The 26,469-nt window shown below is 28.6% G+C and overlaps 1 protein-coding gene across 14 annotated transcripts in view; it reads right to left on the bottom strand.

The window, feature by feature from the left end:
* The window catches only part of Arms (Ankyrin repeat-rich membrane spanning), a 110,116-nt gene that overhangs the window by 44,626 nt on the left and 39,021 nt on the right, over positions 1–26,469 (bottom strand). For all 14 annotated transcript variants that reach the window (XM_014418382.3, XM_014418380.3, XM_067046708.1 and 11 more), the window contains 22 exons: positions 25,448–25,579; positions 24,560–24,658; positions 23,123–23,221; positions 21,693–21,890; positions 21,508–21,606; positions 20,146–20,337; positions 19,789–19,893; positions 18,498–18,596; positions 17,485–17,640; positions 16,913–17,033; positions 15,946–16,110; positions 15,245–15,452; positions 15,018–15,155; positions 13,274–13,422; positions 11,633–11,768; positions 10,114–10,342; positions 9,834–10,016; positions 6,166–6,351; positions 3,745–3,991; positions 2,866–3,031; positions 2,221–2,399; positions 1,283–1,419 (listed from right to left, as the gene is read on the bottom strand). In XM_014418382.3, coding sequence (XP_014273868.1) covers positions 1,283–1,419; positions 2,221–2,399; positions 2,866–3,031; positions 3,745–3,991; positions 6,166–6,351; positions 9,834–10,016; positions 10,114–10,342; positions 11,633–11,768; positions 13,274–13,422; positions 15,018–15,155; positions 15,245–15,452; positions 15,946–16,110; positions 16,913–17,033; positions 17,485–17,640; positions 18,498–18,596; positions 19,789–19,893; positions 20,146–20,337; positions 21,508–21,606; positions 21,693–21,890; positions 23,123–23,221; positions 24,560–24,658; positions 25,448–25,558 — 3,402 coding nt within the window. In that variant the 5' untranslated portion in view covers positions 25,559–25,579. Of the gene's footprint in view, positions 1–1,282; positions 1,420–2,220; positions 2,400–2,865; positions 3,032–3,744; positions 3,992–6,165; positions 6,352–9,833; positions 10,017–10,113; positions 10,343–11,632; positions 11,769–13,273; positions 13,423–15,017; positions 15,156–15,244; positions 15,453–15,945; positions 16,111–16,912; positions 17,034–17,484; positions 17,641–18,497; positions 18,597–19,788; positions 19,894–20,145; positions 20,338–21,507; positions 21,607–21,692; positions 21,891–23,122; positions 23,222–24,559; positions 24,659–25,447; positions 25,580–26,469 lie in introns of those variants that run through there.

A 26,469-nucleotide genomic window follows, 5' to 3' on the forward strand; every position in this document is an offset into this window, starting at 1 on the left:
AACTAATATTTTCTCATAGAAATAGTCAAAAGATGATTGACAGGTGTATCAACTGCATCTTTGCAATGAGACCACTTCCTGAATATAAATTTAAATGTCAGGCAGGTAAATTAACTAAAACAGCACTTTATCATCTGAGAATGAAAAATCTTAAACTAGAAGGAAATTATGAGAGATATCATTGAGGTTATTAAAGTTGCCCTTAGAATACTGCGGTAAATACTCTTGGGAAATGTGAATGTAGGCAATTTATCTCTAGTTGGGTTAGTACCAAGGTAGAAGAGAGAGAGAACTCAAATCAAATTTGGGTAAGGCCAACTGTGGTTTAAATCTTCTGGAGGACATTCACAAAGAGGCACACTATAACCACATTAGAGGTGTCTGATAGCAGACTAGCTACTGGCAATGCTCAAAGCAGGAAGTTTTCAATATAAATACAATATAGCTTAATAGGAAGCAAGTACTCAAAAGATGTTTCGGAATATAGTCTGTTTGCCAAGAGACAACTGACTTTGAACTAATTTAGAATAAACATTAAAAAAATGAAGTGAAGGATAATGAAATAGATCAATCAAGCGGCTCACCTAAGCAGCATAAAAAGTGAAATTGTTCACATCCAAACTGCTTTCTGTTTTATTTTTTTTTTGTACTAAGAAAATTTAATACTAATGTAATTTATAGTATAATATTATTATGCTTTGTAAATATAATTTTTTAAACTTTAACGTCCTAATTTCATTAACTATGATTAATTTTTAATCATTAGATGTTAAATATAAATTTAATAATTGATATCATTAATATTAGGCATTTTTATTACTCCAGAATAGTTTAAATAAATATTTTGACACAGTTTCAACATTTGTTTATTTCTTATCTCACATTAGTTTAAGATGAGTCATTTTAAAAAAGTTTCATACTTCAGGAACTAAGAGATATGCATGAATCTATCAATATTCAAAATGAAGCTTCTTAAATTCAATTTAAAGTAGTTAATAATGATCTTTATAGGAGCAAGCCTTACTATAATAATGATTTTTTTTTTAAATGGTATTTTGGGGAAAACTGTGTATCTGTTCATATCAAACATACTGAGCTCAGCAAGAACTCAAATTTTAGAAATTTTACTCTACTTCAAAAAATATGCATAATATTTTTTCATGCAGTAGATAGTTTCCAAGATATTGAGCATGGTATGAAAATTATTGTATTGTTGAGTGAGATAGCCTCCCTTCTGATTTAAAATTAAGCTAAAATATGACAATCTTCAACTGAAAAACACCTGTTTCCTCAATGAAGTAGCTGTTCTAGGGGCAGGGGTAGGTGTTGCCCACGTTTCCCATCCGGGAGGAACAGGAGGAACCCTGGAGACACCAAAGGTAGACATGGCAAGGGTTTCCTCTGCATTCTGTTTTTCATCTAGAAAAATTGTAGAAACAAGATTATGATAATGTCAAACAAATATTAATTAATCATTAATATTAACGAGAGTATTTATTTAATTGTAAATAATAAATGGAAAAATATATTTAAATAATAAGATAATGATTTATTACCTAATTAAGTATTAATTTTCTATCATAGAACTTAAAATTTTAATTTTTTTCAATGAATAATCAAATATCATTGAAAAATACATGCACTCACTAATTTTTTTTGGAAATTTTTTTAAATTTTGTATTCTGAGGTCTTTTTTTATAATTATATTGTAATTAAATATTAAAATATAAAAGAAAATACTAAAAATCAACATTAAAAGTAAACATACAATTTAGAATATGAATTATATATAGAATGAAAATCAAAAGTAAATGAATATAAATACTACAGTTCTGTAAAAAAAAAAAAAAAAAAAAACTCAGAAACTGAAAACGGAAAATAAAAACAAAGTGCCATCCATCTAATGGTCCCAGTACACAATGGATCATGCACCAAGTAGGCCAGCATAGCCCATCAGTGTAAAAGGTGTTCACCCAATGGTACATGACTCATTCAACACAATGGAGGTGGCTTGTAATGGCCCATCGTGGGTGATGTGTTCTGGGCCCTTCGGATGGAGTCCCACCATAATGGGAAATGACAAAATCAACATTTTAATTAAATTCATTTTTCATAAAATCTTTGAACTACTCAAAAGTTTCCCGGAACTTGATACATTTAACAAGTCATTGAATAACAAAGTAATTGTATAACATTTTGAGTCTTGTATCATAAATATACCTTTAATGACTTTTTTGATGTACGGGTCAAGGTTGATAGTAAATGGCAAAAATATTCTAAGATCAGCAACCAACAATGAAGATCTGTGATACGCTAAAAAGACATCAAGTTTTCTTTCATCTCGGTCAAGATCAAGGAGAGGTTCCATTTCTTTTGAGACAGGTATTTCTTCTCTTATTCTTCAAGATTATAAAGAATGTTGCATTAAAAACTTTTTAAACTAATTAAAACAACAGTAGATAAACTAGGCCAAACTTAAATGGTTAATAATTAATGTTAATATTTTGATTAGAAAACAAGAAAATTATTGTCTACAAATTAATGATAGTAAAAAGTAGTAGTTATTCAATTAGGTGTGAGTAATTAGGATGTTAAAAATGAGTAATAGAAGATTGGCGGGGAGGGAGGGTATTTATTGGCCACAACAGCTCGAAGAATCGGTAGTATAAAATTTATTTTATTTTTTATTACAAGTAATGAGTATAATTCTCCTTATGGCTTTACCAATTAAAGATTTTTTTATTCTTTTGCTTAAAATCTTAAATTTTTTTGTGTAAAATTTATGATGTTTATATAAAAAAGCATACTATTTTTAATTTTTAAAAAATGTATTACATTAAAAAAAAAAGTAAATAAATGAATTACTTGTCATAAAGAACTTTAAGAGGTACTCCATCATCAACTGGTTCTTCTGCTGTTTCAGTGTAATGGATAATCCAGGAAGTTCTGTAGGGCCATTGTTCAGTGATATTTATCCAACTAGCAAGATGGTACCAATTGAAATCCATCTGGAAGGCTTTGAGCAACCTACCTATAAAACCAAAACATAATAATAGAATAAAAGAATATAAGTCAGATAAAAATTTTTTTATGATCATCTCGATACTAACCCACAAAATTCCTGAAAATTAAATCTAAATCAGCTAAAGGTTACAAGGAATAATACCTGAATATTGATTTGACTACAGAGAGAGATGAATCCATATTTGTTATTTATGTTTAAACATAAAATTTTAGTGGAAATTTTCAATTATGAAGACAATTTTTTTTTTCTACAGTAACAGAAAACAAATGAGCTTTCATTCTTGAAATGGCTAAATTACACATTAATGACAGAAGGCATACAATCCAATTACCTCTGCATCTATATTACTTGAACATAAAAATTATGACTAACATAGCATTTGAGTGTCAGGAAGAATAAGGTTTATTTCCTTGTATCAGTGAAAAAAAAAATCCTCCATCATTAGAACAAAACCTTTACTTTATTTTTCATATTTCTTCACCGATGTTTTAAAGTACTCCTCCACCTTCAAAATGTTCAATAAATAGAATAACAACATGTTATGCTGGTTATCAAACATCCAAAGATGTAAGAATACCCTGAAATGTTGATGAAGAAATATTTAAAAAATAATAAAGGATTTTTTTTAATGACAGAAGAATTTTTTTTTACTGATTCAAGGAAATGTATTCAATAAGTCAAATAATAACTTATTTAAGTTTCATTACTTTAATACTCACCAGTTACATAAACAACATTCATAAGCCTTCTCATAGACCTGGGGTTGACATCTGAAAAGTAGTCATCTGTAAGCAGCATTTTTGTAAGGTCTTGCGGACCACCAGCTCTATTCAGGTTGGAACCCAATGAAGAAGCAATGCTCTCACTCATTTTCAGTTTTCTTGACATTTTCCTACCTCCGCTAGAACCTGAGGGTACTTTGAGTTTTTCGGCTCCTTGAGAGACATCATTTGAACTTCTCCTAGTCTTTAAATAAATGAATTAATTAATCAATTAATCAAACACAATGATTACTTAAATAGAGAGGATACCATTTATTCATTAATTGAAGAAGATGGTCAGGGGGTGCGGTCAGTAAAAAAACATAAATAAACAAAAAATTACTTATTTATGCCGACCTTTCGACCTGAGTTTCAGGTCTTCATTAGGGCTATAGAACAAAAGAGATAACAACCGTCATTCAAAGAAACATAAAACTGAAAAGGAATAGTATACAAACAAATTTGGAATTATAAAAAATACTGAATTGAATAATACAAAATAATTGATTGATAACCATGGAATTAGACTCTAGCAGATTGATAAAAGTGAAAGATGAAATATAATATTATGTAGGTAAGAAAATATGAATAAGATGTGTAAGTAGTGCCTAAAAAACTGAAAAACAATTTGAATCTACATATTAAACAATATGTCAGAAAATGAAATATATGATACAATGGATAAATGACTTATATATGAATAACAGTGTGAATATTAACACTTATCCATATATATTAACACATTTACAGACCGCACGCCTCCACCCCTCCCGGACCATCTTCTTCAATTAGTGATCTACGGTCAACTATCTACACCTCATTAAGGATACCCATTATATTGGATTAATTTGTAAAAACTTGGTAAAAATGTTTTTTTCATTACACAGAGCCAAGGAACAAACAGAAATTTCATTGCTGATGGGGTTACTACACTACTATTAGTATTTTTCATTCTTGTAGACTACTTAATTTATAAAATTTCTCTTATAAGAAAATTTAAAACAAACCTAATTTGTAATCCTATTCTTTATTCAATTATCTTGTGACAACATTTGATGATAGACATACATCTATCCCTCACTCACTCATTTGGTGTGATAACCCATTATTGGAGGCCACTTCTCAAGCATATTTTGTCTGTTTAATCAGTGAAGTGCAGCTGCCCTCCAATTGTGAACTTTAAGCAGAACCTCTTGGGCTGGTACTATACATTTTTTCATCTAAGAGTTTTTTTATGATTTCATCAGGGACATCTTTACAACATGCCCTAACCATAAAAGCCTACTGAGAATAATTACAATATCAGGCTCATTTAGCACTGAATATACTTTTCTGCTCTTGCGCCTTCTCCATTTTGTAACATTTTCACAAGACCATTAATGTTTTTCAGGATTTTTTAAAAAAATTTTCTGCTTCATGTGCAGGTAAACACTGGTCTGATCAGTGTCTTATAAACTTTTTTTTGGCTCTTGATATTGAGCTACTTCCCAGATGCCAACATCGTCTAAAACAGCAATGTTATCGACCACTGTATCTCAGCAATACCTGAGTGATCAACACATTTGAATGAATAATAATCAGCTTAAACATAATCTTCGTTATGACCTCTAACTTAACTGGTTATCATATATTTGGTTTTATAGGTATTAACAGCAAGTTCTAACTTCTTAGTAGCAACATCGATGCGGAAGAAGGCCTTTTCTACTGAAGCTTTGGATCTCCCAAAAAACGTCCAGGATATCGGCATAGTCCAAAATTTGTACCATTTGATTAAACATTGTTCCATTTTGAATCATTGAATCTCTAATTGCTTTTTCCAAACCAATAATCACAAGCAATGGAGTTTTATTGTCAAACACCATTATTAGAATCACAATGAAAATGACTGACTCACAGCTACAGTGAAACAGAAAACAATTATCTGCCCAGCGGGATATCGAACACAGGCCCTTGTGGGATTTGTAGCACAGTGCCTTACCAATGAGCTACACACTACCAACTATTATTAATATATGACTCATAAATTTAATACAGATCACTACTAAAAAAGGTATTTGACAAAAACCATAATATATAGTAGAGTATTAATAAAAAATTGCAATCAGCCTTCCTCTATGAAAACTTTACTACTACTACTACTACTACTACTAATAGGACAAAATTTTAAAATTAAAAAACAAAAAAAATATTAAATGAATTTTTCCCCTACTAGAATGGTGAAATGGAAAGGACTAATAGTAAACTAACTACTTTGTCTAGACTAGAGATTTTCAAAAGAAAATTATTAAATAAAAAACAGATTAATATTATTACACTTCTATAAGAATATAAATTGAACATATTAAAATGAATAAAATCAAAGCACTATAACATAAGTACCTGTACAACAGTCAAATCTGTGGAGGAAACATCAAAACCCTTTCTCATGGCAGCTTTCTGGGCAGTTTTTACTTTACGGAGACCTGAATTCTGAAGGTAAAATGGAAGATGTACCAAATTTCTTAGAAAATCATGACCACCAATATTAGATTCACTCAGGAGTCTACGACTATTCACTTCAACAGCCTATTAAGAAAATTAAATTAAATATGAAACTATGAACTTAGAACAAGCATGATAGCAATAAATTATGAAAAAAAAATAGATAACATTTTTAACAATCTAGGTTAAAAAATAAAATATAAAATAAGAAACAAAATTACTATTTAACTAAATAATTATGCTTTCAAAAATATTAAAATATTGTCTCAAAATATTATAATCAGGGTGGTATTAAATAAATGGATAATAATTCGTAGAGATAAGTTTAAAAATAACTTTAGGCAGTTCAGTTCGTTGGTAGAAAAGAAAATGGCATAAGTCAACAAATCATCAAAAAATGAGATAAAATCAACCAGTTTAACTGCCTCCTATGATTGTTTAGTTTAGAATTGGAGTTATCAAAATTTACAGAACACTTATTACAAAATTTTAAACTTATTGGAAACCAGCAGAGTTAGTGACTAAGTATAATTATTTAGTACAGTATGTATATTAAATTTTATATATTTTTTTTTTTTATTGATGTCCAAAGTAAAACTCATTAAATTTATAAAGGTAGCCCCTCACTGAAACAATCTATTGAGAAAAAAATTGTTTGGTCGAGGCTTGGATTAAAACAGTACAATAATGGTTCAATAAAACTGACAATTTTATACCACTTATGAACAGTAATTCTTTCAAAGTATAAAAAAAAAAAAAAAAACACCATTCCTCAAAGGATTTCATGGCTTTAAGTGGAAAAATTCATACAGGTAGGTCTGGTGTTAAATCATTAACTGATTCATACCAGGAACCGTTTTAGGCCAAACTGAATTCAAAGTTAAGTTGCTTGAAGGAAAATATTAAATTTTTTTTTATTAAACATATCAGTTAAAAAGTCAATTGGAATGAAAAACAATGCTATTAAATCTGAGTGCACAGAATATAAAAGATTTAATAGATAAACTAAAGGCTACAATGTGTAGCCTAAAGATAAACTTTATGCGTATAGAGACATTTTTGTTGAGTTTAGCTCAAGTCACTATCCAAGGAATGGATTGACGAACCTGACATACATATGAGGACTGTCTAATATATTTTAAAATTTAATTTCTTCAAGTACTTTTCATTTTAAATATCAGAAAACATCAAATGGAATTAAAATAAAATCAAATAAATGTATGAACTTTTAAGAGTAATTACCTTCGTTACTACTATAAACTTGCTACCATGCCTCCACATGACAACATTAACATAACAAAAGTTTTTAGGAATGAAAATCATCATCATTTCACTTGCTTTAAGATATAGAAAATAGTCAAAGAAGAAATTATATACAAAGGTTATTTTGATTATAAATCACATTGAAAGATGAAAAAGGTTAACTATATACTAAATACCGAAATTTACAGCATTGCACATGCTATAAAAAAGGGATGGGCAATTTATTCTCTGCTTTTTATGCTAAATTTTATTTATATATTTTTTCAATAATAATATATATATTTTGAGTTTGTAACTGAAATTAAATACATTTTCTGCGGCACTAAGATAAGAAAACCTGATCAGATCCACTGGCAACATTTTGCCCATCCCTCTAAAAAAAAAAAAGGAAAAGTATACAATGTCGCATATCTACTACTATAAAATAAACACAGTAAGTAACATGTTATCACAAAAATACAATACATGCAACAACAGCAATGGAATATCCCAAAACTGACCTGTTCCCATGCCACCTGATGAGAGCATAAATAATAAATATTCTATACCTCACTTCAGATGATAGTATGAAAACATAAATATATTTACATATTCAAAAACATTTTTGGTAAATTTTTACTTAATAATTTAGAAAAAATTATTTTTATATATTTCACAAATTCCAGCATGCTAAGCTGGGAGCAAGTGTGCAAAATAATGATGTTAAAACTTTTTGAAGCTCATCAAAACCAAGTACTACAAGAACAGAATATTGAGAGACAATCACATAAATGTTTTAAGTCCAAATATTGAGTAAAAAAGAATTTAAGATTTTACCAGATTCTGTAATTCTTTGATAATTCATTCTCTTTGGTATTTCATATTACTTGTATTGTATATGTATGTATTTTTGATCCATTGGACATAGCCTTAGCTTAAAAATATTTAAGACGATTGCAAGTTTTTTCATGATTTTTTTTTTTTAACTGTTATTGAAATAATACAATCTGCCACACTAAATAGCAATAAGTATTAGAGATGTAAGTAAAAATCATGCCATACAAACATTAACTGAAATTAAAAGGTAAATAAATAGTAATAAAAATACAATGAAATAAATAAGTATAAATTAAAATGGTTCATGATTTCTATTTTTTTTTAATTTACAGTTATTAAATATTTTAAAATCATAATTTCAAAAATATTTGTGGTTATGTACTGGGTTAATATTTAGGCTATTGTCTATACTTGGTACTAGAAAGAAGTAAAAAAAGTTTTAGATTGATATTAACTGATTAATCATTTTAGCACTAGCTGCCAGGCAAAGTGTCAACTTGTTTAATTAAACAGCAACATTATAACTTCAATGATTTTAACTTACTCCTATAATAACCTAAGTAATAAACTTGTTTTTAATTATATTTATCTGAGCTAGACTATTTTGGAGGATATCGAATATTAAATACAAATGTTTATATTTTGAAACCTAATTAAAAAAGAACAGAAAACTAAGTTCTGATCAAATCGGTCATTACATTTAAATATAAAATCATAGCAATATCAATGGTTTGTGCAAATCTAAAAGAGATAGTTTCATATGGCATAGGTTGATACAATTTAAGATTTAAGATGTTTAGTTTTTCAAATATGGGCTACTTTTCTTCAAGAAGAAATTTTATTCATTCTGGGACCCACATTTCTTGAGAATAATCATAATTCACTTTTTCAATATAACCAAAAATAAAATAAAATTTATGATTTCAACTGAAAGAGTTAATTTTCTTAAATACAAATGATAAAGATGATTACAATAATTACTTCAAAACAATTTATTTAAATAATTTTCTTTATTCAAATAGCAACTCAGTTATTCTTAGTCGTATAAGTAAGCTATGTTCTGAACTGACACACATAAATATCCTTATGGGTCCTAATAATCAAACCTTTGTCTTATTGGTTTGTAGTTGATAACAATGTTAATTGATTTTTTAATGAGAAACAAGAAATATAATTGATTCATTATGAAGTATGTTTATTTATTATTAAGTTCAGCAGTTACAATCAAGCAAAGAGAACTTGGGAGACAGTATTATGGCTAGATATCTTAAACCATCTTTTAGAACCCTAATAGAAAACTATAAATAAAGTAATTTTTTTAATATTTCAGAAGAGCTAACTGCCTATGTGCTCTATTGCCCTCTTTTTCTCCTATATCACACACGCATACAGAAAAATACACAAAAAAAACACACACACATACATACATACATAATTAAAGGTATATTTTTATTTTCATAACAAAATAATTAGAATGTTAAAGCTACCTTAGAAATTATATGCGGATCAATTGCAAGTATGATGATAAATGGAATATTATTGGTACCAGAAAATAAGACATGGACTGCATCTAAAATTAGAAGAACTTTATCTTGTTCGCAGCTATCCAGACCATCAACAATCACTACTAATCTTGTTTGTTGCCCAGTAAAAGCATCTAAACATTTCACCTAAAAAAAAAATTTATAAATTGAATAAAAAAAAAAAAACTAATTGGAAAATTAAAATAAATAGATATAAGAATACTTTAGAACAATATTTGCATACCATTTCTGTCATGAGATTCACCTCCCTCTTCAAAGCTTGTAAAAATCCTTCAGATTTTACAGTATCAAGAGAAGCAATAGCACTTTGCAACTGTCTGCGATGGGATTGAAAAATGGATTTGAAAATTCGTCCAATAGTATAGATATTTGCTGTGATACAAACTCCAACCAAACCAATAGTAAGAAACAAAATTACTTTTACAGTTGTTCGATCAATAGAAACTTGCTCACTGGAACAGAAATAGCCACATTGTACAAAAATTGCAGCAACAAATTCAACATAGCATTAAAAACAATAAATTTTAATAAGAAACATGGGTGAATAAAAAAAAAAATTACTGTATGGTTTTTTACTTTTTAACAACAATTAATCTAAGGTAATAGTACTTCTAAACATTATGTCAGAAATATATTTTGCTACTAATACCAATTAAAAAACTACTAGAATGAAAAATTAATAAAATTAATTGAAAATGGTTCCCGATGGACTAAGAAGTAAAATTCTCCACCGTTCTCTGTGTTCTACTTTAGCCCTACATTCCTCTCCACTAGTGTGTAGAAACTTCAGGAAAGATTAGCCTATCACCTACTCACACATTTTCTAAAGCGAAATTTCTAACTCAATCCTTTATAATTATTACTTCTCCCATGACTATTCTACAAAATCCACCCAAAAATTGCCACCACAATCCCAATCATCCATTAATCACTTAAGTTACAATTATAATTATTTTTTAATTTAAAAAAACTTTCAATTTAGTAGATTATACAAAGCAGTCCAAACTCTGTATCTCCTAATTCATAAGGAAAAAAAAAAAAAAGAAATAAATATAATTAATTATTGATTGAAGATTGCTGATTGACCGTGTGTATCAATTAATGGAATATGGTCCGGGTGCGGTCAAATTAAACTCAAATAGTACAAAATATTACTATTAGAGTTTAATTTTATCGCACTTGGACCATATTCCATTTATTATAATTAATTATTGTATGAATAAGTAACCAGTATAGGGAAACACTGGGCCATTCTAATTGGAATCAAATCTTTCCTTGTCCCTATTCCTTACTATTCACAACAACTTCCTTGAAAACAGACCTTTTGCTTTCAAAGTTCAATTGACTTCTATTATATTAATCTTTTATTTATCCTGGAGTAGCCGCAATCTCTTAGCTGAAATACCTATCAAGCTCCTAGACACCTCCCATAATTTTCCTGCTTTGATTACAGGTAAGTACTAATTGGAGTCTGGCCTGAACCATGATACAGTTAACATATAAATAATAAATAAGTTTTACTTATTTGTGTTCATCACTGACCGTACCTCAAACCACCTTCTCCTCATATATACTCCACGGTGAACTATTAACTGATCAAATAAATACTAAATTATCTTATCACTTGGAAATTGTAAGATACATAAGAATAAAGTGGATATACTAACTTTTTTTGTAATTTAATAAAATTTATGAGAGAGGAATCATAAAGAGATAATAAAATTATATCCAAAAAGTCTTACTCAGGAAGATGCAGTTCTTCAACATAGACCACTGTGACTCCTATCATCACTAGAATGGCTATGAAGCAAATCTCAAATATAAGAAAATTGGGAAGGCAGCAAAGACGCCTCCATCTCCAAGAGCTGGTAGATTTAACTGAAAAAAGAAAACAAAAAGTATTTAGATTATTTGGTAATAATGACAGCCAGATATAAAAATTTAATTATATATTTATAGTTTAATATTTTTTTTTTTATTATATGAGAACATCAAGAAGAATATTCTTTGTATATAAAGTATTATGACCATTATTTGTATCTATCATACGTTTTAAAATAATTTTTTTTTAGTTGAGGCAAAGATCAAGGACAGGCTTTCTGCCAGAATCAAAAACCTCCGACAAGTACTGTTTCACAATTTTATTTTTCAATATTTTAATTAAAGTCTCCTCATACCATTTTAAACAAATGTTCCAAAGGTGTGTTAAAACTCACTAAATCCCGATTTAGAAGGGCGGGTTGGCCAGGAACGATTCACTTCAACTATTTTTATTAATATGATCTCCTTTGATTTATAACTTAAAATCAAGAACATTTTTTATGATCAACTTTTAATTTTTAATGAGATTTTATACAATGCATAAATTGTTGTTCAAATATATATGAGTGACCTTTTATGGCCTTTAAATCCAGAAAATGTATATGTTTTTGTTATTATCAGAAAGATTGCCAAAAATAAATATAAAGATGCCTCAGATTCTTCAAATCAGCATGATTAAGTATAATTAAGAAGAAAATATAAAAATTATAAATAAAAGGCATAATACTTAAAATAAAGTTTACACCACCTCCACAGACACCTATTCACTTGAATTAATTTTAAATTAAATTAAACTAATGTTCTTTACTTGAATAAGGTCTAAATTAACCCAAGGTTGCACTTTTTACTCTATATAAATTTCATATAATTATATTTTCATAATAAAAACTAAAGAGTAACATGTTCAAAGGAACAGTAAAAACTTAAAACCTCAAAGGTTCTATTTTATTTTATTCTATTCTTTTAATTCTCGTACAACAACAATGGGGAACAATCTATCATTCTTGATAAAATAACAATTGAAGTTTTATTAATATTTTCGTCATTTAGATATGGATTGTTATTAAATTTAAACATAATGAGTTCCAAATTATTTGAAAAACTTCAGTTTAATTATATAAGTGAATGTTTTATGAGTTAACAGTTACATATATACACAGAACCACTATTACTTCTTCAACATAGGCTAGCATTATTTTCCTTTATAGAATATGAGATACTTCGGAGTAATGAATTACAGAATCTTAGGAGCTGTTTAAGTATTGAGATGGTTATATATCAACACATCAATACCGATAACATTAATGCAGAACCAATTGATTGTAGGATCATATGATCATTTAAATTGATCAGCCCCCCAATGCCATGTGGCAAAGGAAGGGCACTGTAAATATGTATTATATTATTCCTTATGTATTGTGTTAATTTTTTTAATAAATAAATAATAGGAGGTAAGGGGAAAAAAATCTCTAAATAAAACTTATTTCAAACTAATTTTATAAAAAGTAAAAATAAAATATTGAATAATAAACAAATTATGTGCTCTAAAATAAGTTCCTCACTTGGTTTCGGTCTGAATGCTCTATATAGACGGGTAGAGAAAACACCATAATCAGCTTCAATAGCATCGTATAATGAGCCAATCATTTGTACAACAGAGCTTTCTCCAGCCGTAGTAGTTCCAACTCTTGTCTGTTCAGTGAAATAAAACCTAACAAGAAAAATATAAATTTTTAAATGTTCCAATTGCAGCTACCATGATGAGAATATAATAATGCGCATTAAGTAAATAAAACTTTCCAATAGTTATTGCCTTGGTTAGAGAAGTTTCTAACCGACAAAATTGGCAAAATTATACTTTCCTCAAAAATCTTAAACTAAAAACAAAAGCAGTTAGCTTCCAAATAAAGTTCAGAACCATTGGTTGAAAAATTAAGTAAATTGCAATGAGGCAGACATAGTTCTAGTCTAAGAGACAACTTTTAATTAGAAACAGTAACTTTGAAGCTAGGTTTCTAAAAATGATGGTTATAGCTGTTAGACCTAGTCAAAGAAAGGTCACGATATAGCACAAAAAAGCAATGAAGAACTCCAGAAAAAAAGAAACAAGAAGTATAGAATATTTATATTTTTTTTTCTATAGTAAAAGTAGGCTGTACGTGTACATAACAATTTATTCACTGCCTTTTTAATCTCTAATGTTATGGTGTCGAATCTGAAAAATGGCAAAGCCTATTAAGTTGAAATTATTAATGGTGGTTCCCCTTATGTTACAGATATCTAATGTAGCAGGGTTAAAAAAAATTTTATTCAAATTTAAATTTTAAATTAAAAGTTTTTGAATAACTGGAAACTAAAAATCTTCTAGAAGGTTATAGCCATTCTTTTGAAAGATAATAAAATTTTCTCCAAATTAAAACTAAGATCGAGTAATTCTGATGAATATTAGCAAAGATGGAAACCCATTGTATCTTTATCTTAACGTATAAAAGAAAAGATACTACTCACTAACTGAGTGGTAATAATTATTACCTTTTCAGTATTATATTTTATCTGTTGTTATATGATGTTGTACCATCTACTATCTACTCACTTTATTGTTATATATGTTTTCAAGTTTGTCTGTTTATTTTTATTTTTATTTGAATTAAGGTTATTATCTTGGTTTTGTTTTCAGCCCTGATGAAGGTCTTGAATTCAGGTTGAAGTGTCAGCACAAATAAAATAAGTTTTAATTATGTGCGTACCATTACTGACAACTTAATATTCTCTTCATATTGAATCTACGGTCAACTAATAAACACCTCATTATAAAACCTCAGAGATTTTCATTAACACACATTGTGTCTTTTGATTAGTTCTGACATATGAGAGTGTTAGTTAAGGATCTAACTATTTTAATCCCTGATGACAGAATTTTTTCTTTGTGCCTCTTTTATACTCAAGGTACAAAATGCTTTAAAATGACTTTCCTTGGTGATATGAATGATATAATTGAGAATTACAAGCAACATTCCAGGTTAGTAAAATAGAGGTTTTGGGATAATATATATATGCTAAATAAAGTTATCATAAAGATTGTGCATCCAAGAGCACTGCAATGAACTAAATACTGAAAACAGATAAATTAAAATTCATGTAACCAAAACATATGAATAATACTGCATATGTGAGTATTTAATTTTAACTAAATACAATAATTGATATCACACTTCCAATAGTGTACATTTAATCTATGCATTTGCGGAAATTTAGTAATAGAGAAGCATCAATGTGTTAGCTAGTGTTAATAGAAATGTAACATACCGCAAAGGTAAAGCTGCCACAGCATCTGACCATTGAGCACCAGGCGGGTGGCAGAAGATAACTTGTAGGATTAATCTAACAGCATTCATTCGGGAAGTGAGATTTATACTGAGGTTATATGGGAAATCCCAATTGTATCTGCATGGAACAGAATTAAAATGACAGGTTTTACAAACAAAATTTTGAAATCAATTAGCTGCATTAAATGTAAAAAAAAAAACACTTACTTCTGACTAGAATACCACAGTAAAAGAAGAAAGACGTATGAAAAGAAACAAAGAACGACAGTTACAAGAATACCAACAGTCCATGAGTTGGTGACAAGACCAAGAGCCAAACCAGTTACTAACCAAATATGACCCAGTAGCACCAAAAGAACCCATGAAAATTGAAGCAATGGTTCAGTCCACTGGCGAGCAAAGCTCTTCATCTCCTCTGTAACAGAATTAAAGAAACTGAATTCAAATTTTGTAGTAATTAATATTTTATTAACCTCAACATATTAGTTGATTATTTCAGAAAATCGTGTTTGATAGTTATTTATTGACAATAAATGAGGTCTGATCAATGTGAAGAAATTTAAAAATAACACTAGGGTGAGAAAGTGATTCCCATCCGGTCCTCAACTTCTACATGTATAAAAAGTGTTAAATACAGCACTAAATTAAAATTTTCATGTGTATTTAAGTTGGAAATATGTTAGCAGGTTCTTGGAACAGATCTAGTAGATATAAAAAGGGAACCATTTCCTTAAAACAAACAGTGCATGAAATGTGAATTAAAAACAAATTTTTTAACTTGTTAACAGATTTTTTGACAGAAACTAAATTTTTAATGTCAACCTAAACTCAAACAACTTATTAAAAAATCAGAACTCCACAATCTTTTGTGTTTTAAAAGAGCTCTTAAAATGAAGGTACAAAATTACCTCTTAATTTTCCGAGCAAAAATGACTTTCCGGAACCCCATTTAGCATATAAACCAACTGTGATAGGCATAGAGAGGGAAGGTTCACTAAGCATATCAGCAAGTGCAGCACTGTATAAATCATAACCAAGTAAATTTTCATTGTCTTCATTAGTATTCAGACGACCTGGAAAACAAAATTAAAATGAAAAAAAAATGTATATATTAGTGATATTATAAGTTTCTTGTTAAATAAAAACAAAAAGTATTAAATGTTAAATTAACAGAACAGAGACATAGGAAACTAAACAATTAAAAGTGAATATTAAGAAAATTATGTGATAGTGTGAAAAAAACATGTTTTTATTAATGATAAAATATATGTTTTACATATAAAATGTTAAATTTATTTCATAAGACTAAATTAAGAATTATTTACAATTTATAAATAATTTTTTTGAAACCCTATATTTCAAAGTAGTGAAAACTGATATACGACAGTGAAAAGCTTATTACTTGACATCTACAAAGAAGATTAATTTTTAAAGGTTAAAAAACTAATCAGTGATTATTTTTTAACATAAAAAGATAGCAAGTGACAATTAAAAAAGAAAAAAAGGCATTCATTCATTTAAATTTTAACCAGTGTGAGGCACTCACTATAAGAAGAGATCAAGGAGTTCTTTCTGAGATTTCATGAAAACAAAACGTATTGTCTTTGTCTCAGTTCTTTCATTTTCAAATAAGAATAATTTAAAAATAGTAGTTTATAGAAGGAATATAATAATGAAGCCGATGAATAAACTTAAGAAAGTAATAATTAACTATAACAAAAAAGGCACAGTTAAACATCTGTATCATCTGTCAGTTCCTTTTATGTTAAAAATTCTGAGATTGTTTCAATTATTATGTGTAATTTTTCAAATTAATGAAATATTTCTATTAACAGCTGCTATTCATACTAAATAATTAAAAAAAAAAAAACTTACGAGCACCGAATATTTGTCCCAATATTGTTTTAGCATGCCCTATATCAATATTATAAGGCGTTTCTCCAGCTCTATTTGGTCTGTAAAGAAGTTGTGAATTTTTTGGATTTCTCAAAAGCACCTTAAAGAGAAATAAAATAAATTATTTGTAATCGTACAATAATAAATAAGGACACTACCATCTCATGCAAAATGAAAGAAAGAAATTTTGTTCATAAAAGAGTCATTTTGAGTCATAAAAAACAAAGAGTCAAATTAATTTAATTTTAAATCACCAATATGTACCAACTTAACTTTTATGGAAAATAGACCAGAGGATATAAAAATCACCTTTATTTATAAAAATAATTCAAATAAATAAATATTGATCTTAATCTTTTAATTACAGGTCTTTTCTGTCCTTGTTTGAGTATATCAGGGTATAGAGAGAAAAAAAAACAAACTGAAATTAACTTTTAAGCTGTATATTAAATAACCAGTTGAGTATAAAAATTATACTATATAAAAGGACAAATAGATCAATCAAATGAAAATTAGACTTTTGTAAATAATGAATACAACATTAAAATTACCTCAACAATTGCTTTTGAACGTGCTCTCATAGCAATGTGCAAAGCAGTATCACCCCACTTATCTGCTGCTGACACTTTTGCTCTACGCTCTAGAAGTAAATGAACTGCTTCTACATTCCTTGATCTCACTGCCTTGAGTAATGGGGTATCGCCATCCTACAGAATGAAAGTTTATATTAAAAATGTTCACAATATCGATTATAATATTTCTGTGAAAAATACAAACAATTTACTAACAACTGTAGACTCTCTCGAATCTGGGCAAACATAATAATGAAAATGATTAATTAACTAATTAGAAATTTTTTTATCAATAGAGCGAACTATGGATATAATTGTTTATGACCAGTCCAGTTTTTAATTAGACACATATTTCATAATGTTCCTTTTTTGTTTATTCAAACCTTGATCGATCCCTCAATATTGTACCTCTGATTTAGAATATAAACTTATCCATTTTATGTAGAATAATAAAAGTATAAAAAGTACAAACTTTTGTTTTAGATTAACATAGGAATAAGGGATTCCTCAGTAATAAAATTAATCTAAAAATTATTTAATATTATTTTGAATAGTAAAAATTCATTTATTATACATAAAAAAAGAGATTTTTTTTATTTAACATAAATGTGCCCAATATTAGAACATAATTGTTAAATATTATTGAAGTTATTAGATGTCACCATCTATATCAATTCTATGGTATAAAACCTTGTGGAGTCAGAGCCTCTAGCGACTCGTATTCTCTATTTGCTGGAGGTGCCCTCCAGTTGGGCACATCATATACCCATTACTGCTAAGGACTTCCGTGACTTCCCAATGTAATGTAAATGTATTTTAAGTTATTTTTGATAATTAATAATGATTTAAAAATGAAATGGTTAAAAATGATAAAATAAAATTATAGTTGTCCTATTAACTACTTTAAGTCTAACAGCCATTTTTAAAAATAAATTTTAAAATGTTTAGAGCTAGTAAGTTAGGGTATAAAATAGTTTGCTGTTGGCACCAACCTTTGTAGCAATTTCCAGATCAGGATTAGCAGCAAGCAACATTTTAAGGACTGGAACATTTCCTTTTTCCACAGCAGAATATACAGCAGTCTTTCTTTCCTGACAAATACAAAACAAATACGTTTAACTCCTCTGGTTTTAGGAACTGGTTAAAACATACAAAGAAACTATTATAAAATATTGTTATAGTTTTCAGTTGATTTTAAGAAATTACTAACTTACTATTTCACAGAAAATAACATCATTGAGAGCTCTTTCATAAAGACCATTTTTTTTTTTTTATTATAAGATATTATGATTAGTATTTTATTTAATATAGCTTAATGTAGTAAATAATACAACTAACTGGAAATAATTATGAATATCTACTAATCATTATTAATAACGAAAATAATTTAGTTAAAATAAGAAAATAATAAACATTTCAATATGGCAACTTCATAAAATACTTGTACAAGTTTTAAAAGGATAACTATCCGAAACGGTTGAATTTAAATTGTTCAGTTTGAATCCTATAGCTCAATCTTATATGATTTAAATGTCTTAATGTGGTCAGTAATTGATTTTTTTTAAAAAGTAAATTAGGAAAGACTTCATAATATTTGTCTTGAAAAGTGTCTACTAATTTTGGTAATAGAAATTCTTGACTGATTCCCACCTTTTTTAATTATTTGCCCAAAATTTTTCATTTTTTTCTGAAAATTGCAGACATCAGCTATTTCTTTTACTCTAAACATAAAACTATGTATAAATGTTACTTGTCAGCAAGAGAGCATTAGTAAAAGCCATAAAATTTTATTGTAATCTTCATCCTTTTAACCATTAAGACCTAGAAACTATTTCCGGTTATCACATTTCAGAGAATTAGAACTGACATCAAAATACTAAACAGCACATATGTTCTTCAAATTCAAAAAATTTTGAGCATTAAAAATTTTTTCTGACTTTTACAGTGAAATCCAGACTTACTTTTTTTTTTTTTTCCAACCATAAAAAATTCCCAACATATTCCCTAACTTCCCGTCAAGTAGAAACCCAGTCAAATATGTAATATAGTTGTATGTAAGAATACTATTGTTTTAGAAGAGTATCTTTAATATCAAAAATCCTTAGTAATTTTTATATATAGGAAATCAATTTTACAAATATTGGTATAGTACTAAATGATAAAGTAAAAATAGGTGTTTTAATTTTCTGTCATAAGATTTAGTATATAAATTTGACATTTACATTAAGTAGTTTTTAGATAGTAACAAATATAATAGACAAAATCTTAACAGTATAATCTTACTTTTCCTGGAATGTCAACATCAGCATATTTCTTTAAAAGTGCGTCTATAACACTCCTATGACCACCTCTGACAGCATGAATTAGGTTGGTATCACCTCCCCTGTCCTGATAAGTAAAACAAAAAAATAATTAATCAAAATCATAACTTTTGAAATAGTCAGTGTAATAGTTAAATAAAAAAAAAAAAAGTCTTTTCATAACAACTATGAACTCAGTTAGTTTATAGTATCCAACTATTGACTCATTTAGGATTACATCAATCCCTAATTACTACATTAGGCAAATTAAAACACATTTAATATAGAGACAGCAAGAGCAATTAATATGCAAACAGCAAGCAATGAATAAAGAACTTACTTGAATATTGATATAAGCTCCAGCCGCAATAAGAGCTGCTGCTATTTCTGAATAACCCTCTTTGCAAGCTATTGTCAAAGCTGTAAATCCATCCTTGTCCATAGCATTCACATTCGGTCTCAGCTCAAGAAGCATCATCACAACATCTACATGGTTTCCCATTGTAGCGACCAAAAGAGGAGTCCAAGAATGCTGAAATGAAAATTACATGTTATGTACAAGCCTTATTCAGAAAGTAAGAGTATTCAATTTCTTTTATTTAAAAAAATAATTACAGACTATTGTAGGTATATATGTTACTTATTTGTCCAACTAATGGTCTTCCCATTCAATGCATGTTTTTTATATCCTCTTCTAAGAACTGTCCTGCCATCTCCTTCATCCACGTCAAGACTTCTCGATTCATCTCCTCATCAGTTTGAAATTTTTTTCCACCCATGTGAATCATTAGGAAGGTGTAAAGATCAAAATATGAAGGCACCAAGACAAGGAAGTACTGCAAGTAGGACGGGTGGTTCAACAATTCCAAACCAAAACCAAGCAAGTTAAAATTGTGTAACAAAGATCTAGACATTTGTGGAAAAACCACAGATATTTTATACACTGTTATTTGGCGAACTTCATGAACAGTGTGTTTCCTTGAATTTTAGGACAATCATTGGTTATAATTGAAAGTCTTTCACTCCTTTGCTTGTCTTAAATATTCATTTTTCCTTTATTAGACTCATGACCACTTAAACACATTCAAAGCAACTTTGCCATAAACATTCTTGATCCTTGCAAAAATTTCAGTTGGAGTTTTCTCTTCTACAAGAAGGAACCTTATGACAGCACGCACCTCGCACTTCATTTCTTATTAACATATTTCACAGAAAAATACACTACAAGATGAGTTTTTGAACAGACATGGATCTTCTATGCTTATTGTGTTCAGGAAACCTCCCACTATTCCTTGGTATTGCTAAACTTTTGAAAAAAAAATTTACCACAGAATGACAGACCAAGAGTACAAGTACTCTTATACTTTCTGGACATGCCTCGTGTAAGTAAAATAGTTTTTCTCAATATTTTAGACAAAAATATGGAGCAATTATCCAAGGAGTAGATTAAAAATTAAATAAACAGTATATTTCATCTTATTAAATGAAAAATAGGACTATTAGTGAAGTGTGTAGACCAGGAACTATTAGTATACATAAATTTTTTAAAAAAAGTGAAATTCTGACCTCCGACTCTGATTCCTTAATATCTCAGCTGAAAAGAAACTGTCTAAGAACTTTCATAATGAATTGCAAAAGGTTCTAGAGAATTTTGGAAAATAATAGTGCTATACAAATAAGAAGTAATATAATAAAAATATACCATCCCAGCTGTGTCTACATTAGCACCATATTTAAGAAGTGCATCAACAATGTCCTTGTTCCCTTTCCTTGCAGCCCACACTAATGCTGTAGTACCATACTGCAAAATAAAAATAAAGTTAATACATGAAATTAAATAAAACAATATTCATAGTATATACTATATGTTCCAACAATAAGACCAACCTTGTCGCCAACATTAACTTTAGCACCTGCAGCAAGGAGTGCTTTCGCAATATCTACATGACCTCTACCAGATGCCCACAACAATGATGAGATGTGATAGTTTCCATGAGCATTTACATCTGCACCCCTTTCAAGAAGCATGAGAGCAAGATCAGTGTGACCTCTATAAGATGCCCACATGAGAGCGGACCAGCCTCCCTAGAAAATCACAATATAAATAATTAGAAACAATTGGAGAATTTTCTAAATTTAAATTGAAAAAATTAGTATCTAAATCCACTTTAGAGCTTGGTGTAAATAAATATGATAAAAGCACAGAGCTTAAATTGCCAAGCATTTTTGAGGGACTGGATTTGTTGAGAATCCTCAATGCTTGTCGAGGCCTCTTTCATTCCTCCATGTTCTTTTCAAAATCTCATTAAAATTTTGGTAACCACATTTCTTTCATTCATTCAATCTTTATTAGAGCCCATGTTAATGATAGTAGATTTAGTAATGTTATTACAGCTAAACAAGAATTCAAAAATAACAGAAATTGTTTTAAAAATATCTGGATTTTTTACTGATAGTAGAAAATATTTTTAAATTTCTAATGAATGATACACAATTTTATAAAATATTTCAATGTAATTGTTTAATAAACCTTATCAACCAGGAATCTGTGCGACTTGAATATCCAGTGTCTATTTTGGTGTTATTTTTCCTTCCATACCCTAGTGATAAATGCCTTGAATTGATTGTACATAGATGAAATAAATAAAATCCATCCAAAGATGGTATAACAAGGTATGTGTCCAAAAAAGATGAATTCCAAAAAAATCCGTGGCTTCATAATACTCTTTGTCCTTAGAAACCTGGCAAATATATATTTTCATCTCAATAATATACACTAATAAATACGATATTTGGAAATTTGTAAAGTTGGTTCATTCATTTTTTGTGAGAAATAAGAAGTTAGGTACCCATCCAACAATATTAGACTATTTTTTTCTGATTTGAGGAAATGGAACCTAAGAGGGAAAGAATCATACTTAGAGGTTATAAACTCTAAAATATTTTACTTTGTACAGGATTTTTCTATAAAAAAAAAAAAAGTATCACATTGTTAGGCAACTTACATTTCCAATTACATTTACAATGTGAGGCACACCAATTTCCCTTCCTCTCCCACTTGAGATAGAAATTTTTAAAGATAGTATTTGAAAAATGAAAAGTGCAGAAATGTACAGAAAAATTCTTACCCTTCTACTTGAAACATTAAGGCATCTAAAATACCTCATAAAGTTGAGGGGTTTAATGGTAATTTAAATACTTTTAAAAGCTGAAAAAAAATCATAATAAAACTTTAAACAATTAGGAAGATAGAGAGAATGTTCTTACTCATTAAACAATAAAATAAAAATGAAAGTATAGAACATGATAAAATTTACCATATCCCGATGTTCAATATTTGCATCTCTATCTAAGAGTTCTTGACAAACATCAAGATACCCCTCTTTGGTTGCACACAAAAGTGGGGTCCAATTATCCTGGAAAATAAAATAAATATTACGAAAAGAAACAATAACAATTAAAGTAATGAAAAAAAAAATTAGAAATTAAAATCTGTACCACTACAGACCCATGAAGGGTCAGGGATTCAGTACTTTGTAAGGAAAAACTGTTGGTAGACCAATGGTTGGGCAAGGAGGTGATTTGGTCAGAATCACACTCGACTGCCAGTTTTTACCAAATTAAAGAGGCTGGGTGGACCCCAGGAGGGTTCCAAGAACCCACAGGAGTTGACTCACGACTACAATGTAACAGAAAACAATTTTCTGCGCAGTCGGATTCGAACTTGAGTCCTTGGAGTTAGTAGCCACATGCCTTACCCCTCGGCTACCCATGCTCCCAATTAAAGTATTTTAGTAGAGGAAAAATAGAATCTCAGTGAAATGACTTACTATTAGAAAACTGTTTGATTACTTACTTAGTCAAGTAAAGTTTTATTATTTACCAAGTAATCAAATGGATCTTTTTATCAACTTAACCCCTCCACTGCTTTCTAGGGGATGGCAAAATAGCATTAATTAGAATAAGGATCTAGGACAAGGAAATATGAAAAACGGTACTTTTTAGACAAGACTTGAGTATTATGGGATTTCAATTAAAAGGAAAAGATTGGTGGACTAACAGCTCCATCTTTTAGCATTTGTTTTAACTGAATAGAGGACATTTCGGGAGCTAGATCTGTTGGCATGGCATTGTTAGCACATCGATTATCTTGTAAGAAAAAGTTGCTTCTAATTTTTTGCCACATATAACACTTCATCCCACAAAGACTCAATTGTTCAAATAACCATAATTTTGTTCAATCATACAATTTACACTTCGAATTCTGTGCAAATAAAATTTATTTTTCTTCAAAACTTTTTTCCCTGCTTTTTCTTGTGGACTTATGTAACATATGAAAAGTTAAAGAGCTATCAGGAGAAGACCTTAGGCAAGCTACAGTCTATAAAATTTGATTTTTGTCAATTAGGTAGCAACTATTGTACACTGGGCATCTGATTTGGTACACAAGCACAAGAGGTCAGAAGAGAAAAAGAAACAAAATCGGTCAAACTGTTCAAGAGATGATCAGGACACAGATAGATAGACAGGCAAGACACACCAATGTCTAAAAATGCATTTTTCGGACTCAAAATTCTTTGAAAAGATGCATATATCTGTTGAAAACTGAACATGAACTGAAAATTCGACAGATCAAAATAATTTCCTTACCTACGTGTAAGGAGAGTAAATTATTGACAAGAAATAAGTGGAATCATGAATTTGGCCTTACAATAAATATATTTTTATCTAAAAACAAAAGATTTCAAAGATACCTGATCTTCTGCGTTAACGTCTGCATTGTGGTTAAGTAACTCCCGGACAAAATGTACTTTGCCCTTAGTTGCAGCAAAGTGTAGGGCGGTGGCTCCATTCTACAAATGAAAAAATATATTAAAGCAAAGATTTCCTAGGTATATTATAATAGATAAAACTCTCAACCATAATTAATTGAGAAATAGTAAACATTTTCACATGACACGAAACTCATAACTAAAGAAAACATAGTGCAGTTCTCTGTTAATTGGTTAACCAATTAAGATAAATTTTGAGACATTTACTTCTTTTATATTCATAAATAATTTTTTTTAAAATATACATTAAACATAATAATGTCGCAGAATCTTGAAATAATAATTATAAAATAATTATATATAAAAATCTGATTGTGGGAGTCAACAAATTAGTCAAGCTTTGGAAAGAGAAGGAAGAGTGGAGTTTGTATTTGTTTTCTCAAGTTGAAAGAGTAAAATAAAAAACTAATTAAAATTTTTAAATGCTAATTCAATTTAACTCATAAATATAATACATTATTTTAATAGAAAACTTTTAAGTTTGCAAATGTGAATAAAAGACAATTTTGAAGAGCAGCATGAAATTCTAAAAGTAATTTTTGAAGAAAAGAATCAATATCAACCAGAAAATTCTGAAATATTCTTAAATGTTACATTAGTAATAGATCCTATTTTTGAAATCATTTATTTTATAATAATAATTCAATGAAGAAAAAAACATTAACAATTATAACTTTTTATCAATTTAAAATATCTAAAATCAAAGCGAATTAAAATATTTTACCTATAAGAAATTTTATTGTGAGTTTGTCAGATATCAAAAGATTTAAACTACAATATTGTGAATTGAAATTAGAGAAATATACTTACTTCATCTTTGTCATCAACAAGCACTCTTTTATTTTCAAGATAGGAACGTAAACCTTGGAGATCATCTTCAGTTATGTAAGTAAAAAGGTTTCGATAGCACAAGGAGGCCATCGACTCACTCCGGTTGAGGGTCTGAAGGAAAAAAAATTATAATATTAAATCACTAATACCAGTAACACAAACACACTTAAGGTTTAGACATTATTTAACATCACTGTTATTTAAAAAGTTTCACTCATTTTAATAACTTCTGACTAGACTTACAATGACCAAATACTTCATGTCCAGACTTTCATATTACAGTAAAATAATTAACCTCTACTGGTTATTTAAGAGCATACAGGATGTTCGATTACTTTCTTTTTCATCTGCTTTCAAAAGTCAATAGACAATGTTGAAACTTTGCGACTCATCCATCAAAAAAACAAAGCTGCTCTTTATTTAAGGTGATATAAGTCATGATTAGTCAATATCACTATTAAATAATAAAATTGCTATAAAATAATAATACAGAAGACTCCCAGTAATCCAGTGTTGTTGAGACAAAAGAAATCAATTAAACAGAGCGAAAAAAACAAAAACAAATATGTGATTGTAACTATAAAAACGTTTTTTAGGTAAGCAAAGGATTAGTACACACATTAAAAAGTTCTGAAATACCAAACTCTATTTCATTTTATGCTTATGGAAACATGAAAAAACTTATTTGAATATGGGAAATTCTAAGAATCCAAAAATGTGTATCATAAATAAATAAAATAGTGACTAAAACAATTAGTAAAATCAATTTGATATGATTTATTAATGTGAAGTAAAATTTATTATTTTTTTTTTTCAGAATTAAGAAAGAAAGAATATATCAACTAGTGAAAATGAAGGTCATTTCATCTATTGCGAGAAATTGACTTTTTTGTAAATTGGTAATGTATATTATATAAGTTATGTATTATTTTAGTACAAAATATGCACTTAATATATGTACAATATACATAAAAAATAATTTATGAACATTTACTGAACAG

This window comes from Halyomorpha halys, unplaced genomic scaffold (assembly GCF_000696795.3).
Source record: "Halyomorpha halys isolate HHAL.00 unplaced genomic scaffold, Hhal_1.1 Scaffold194.1, whole genome shotgun sequence".
NCBI classification, from domain to species: Eukaryota; Metazoa; Arthropoda; class Insecta; order Hemiptera; family Pentatomidae; genus Halyomorpha; species Halyomorpha halys.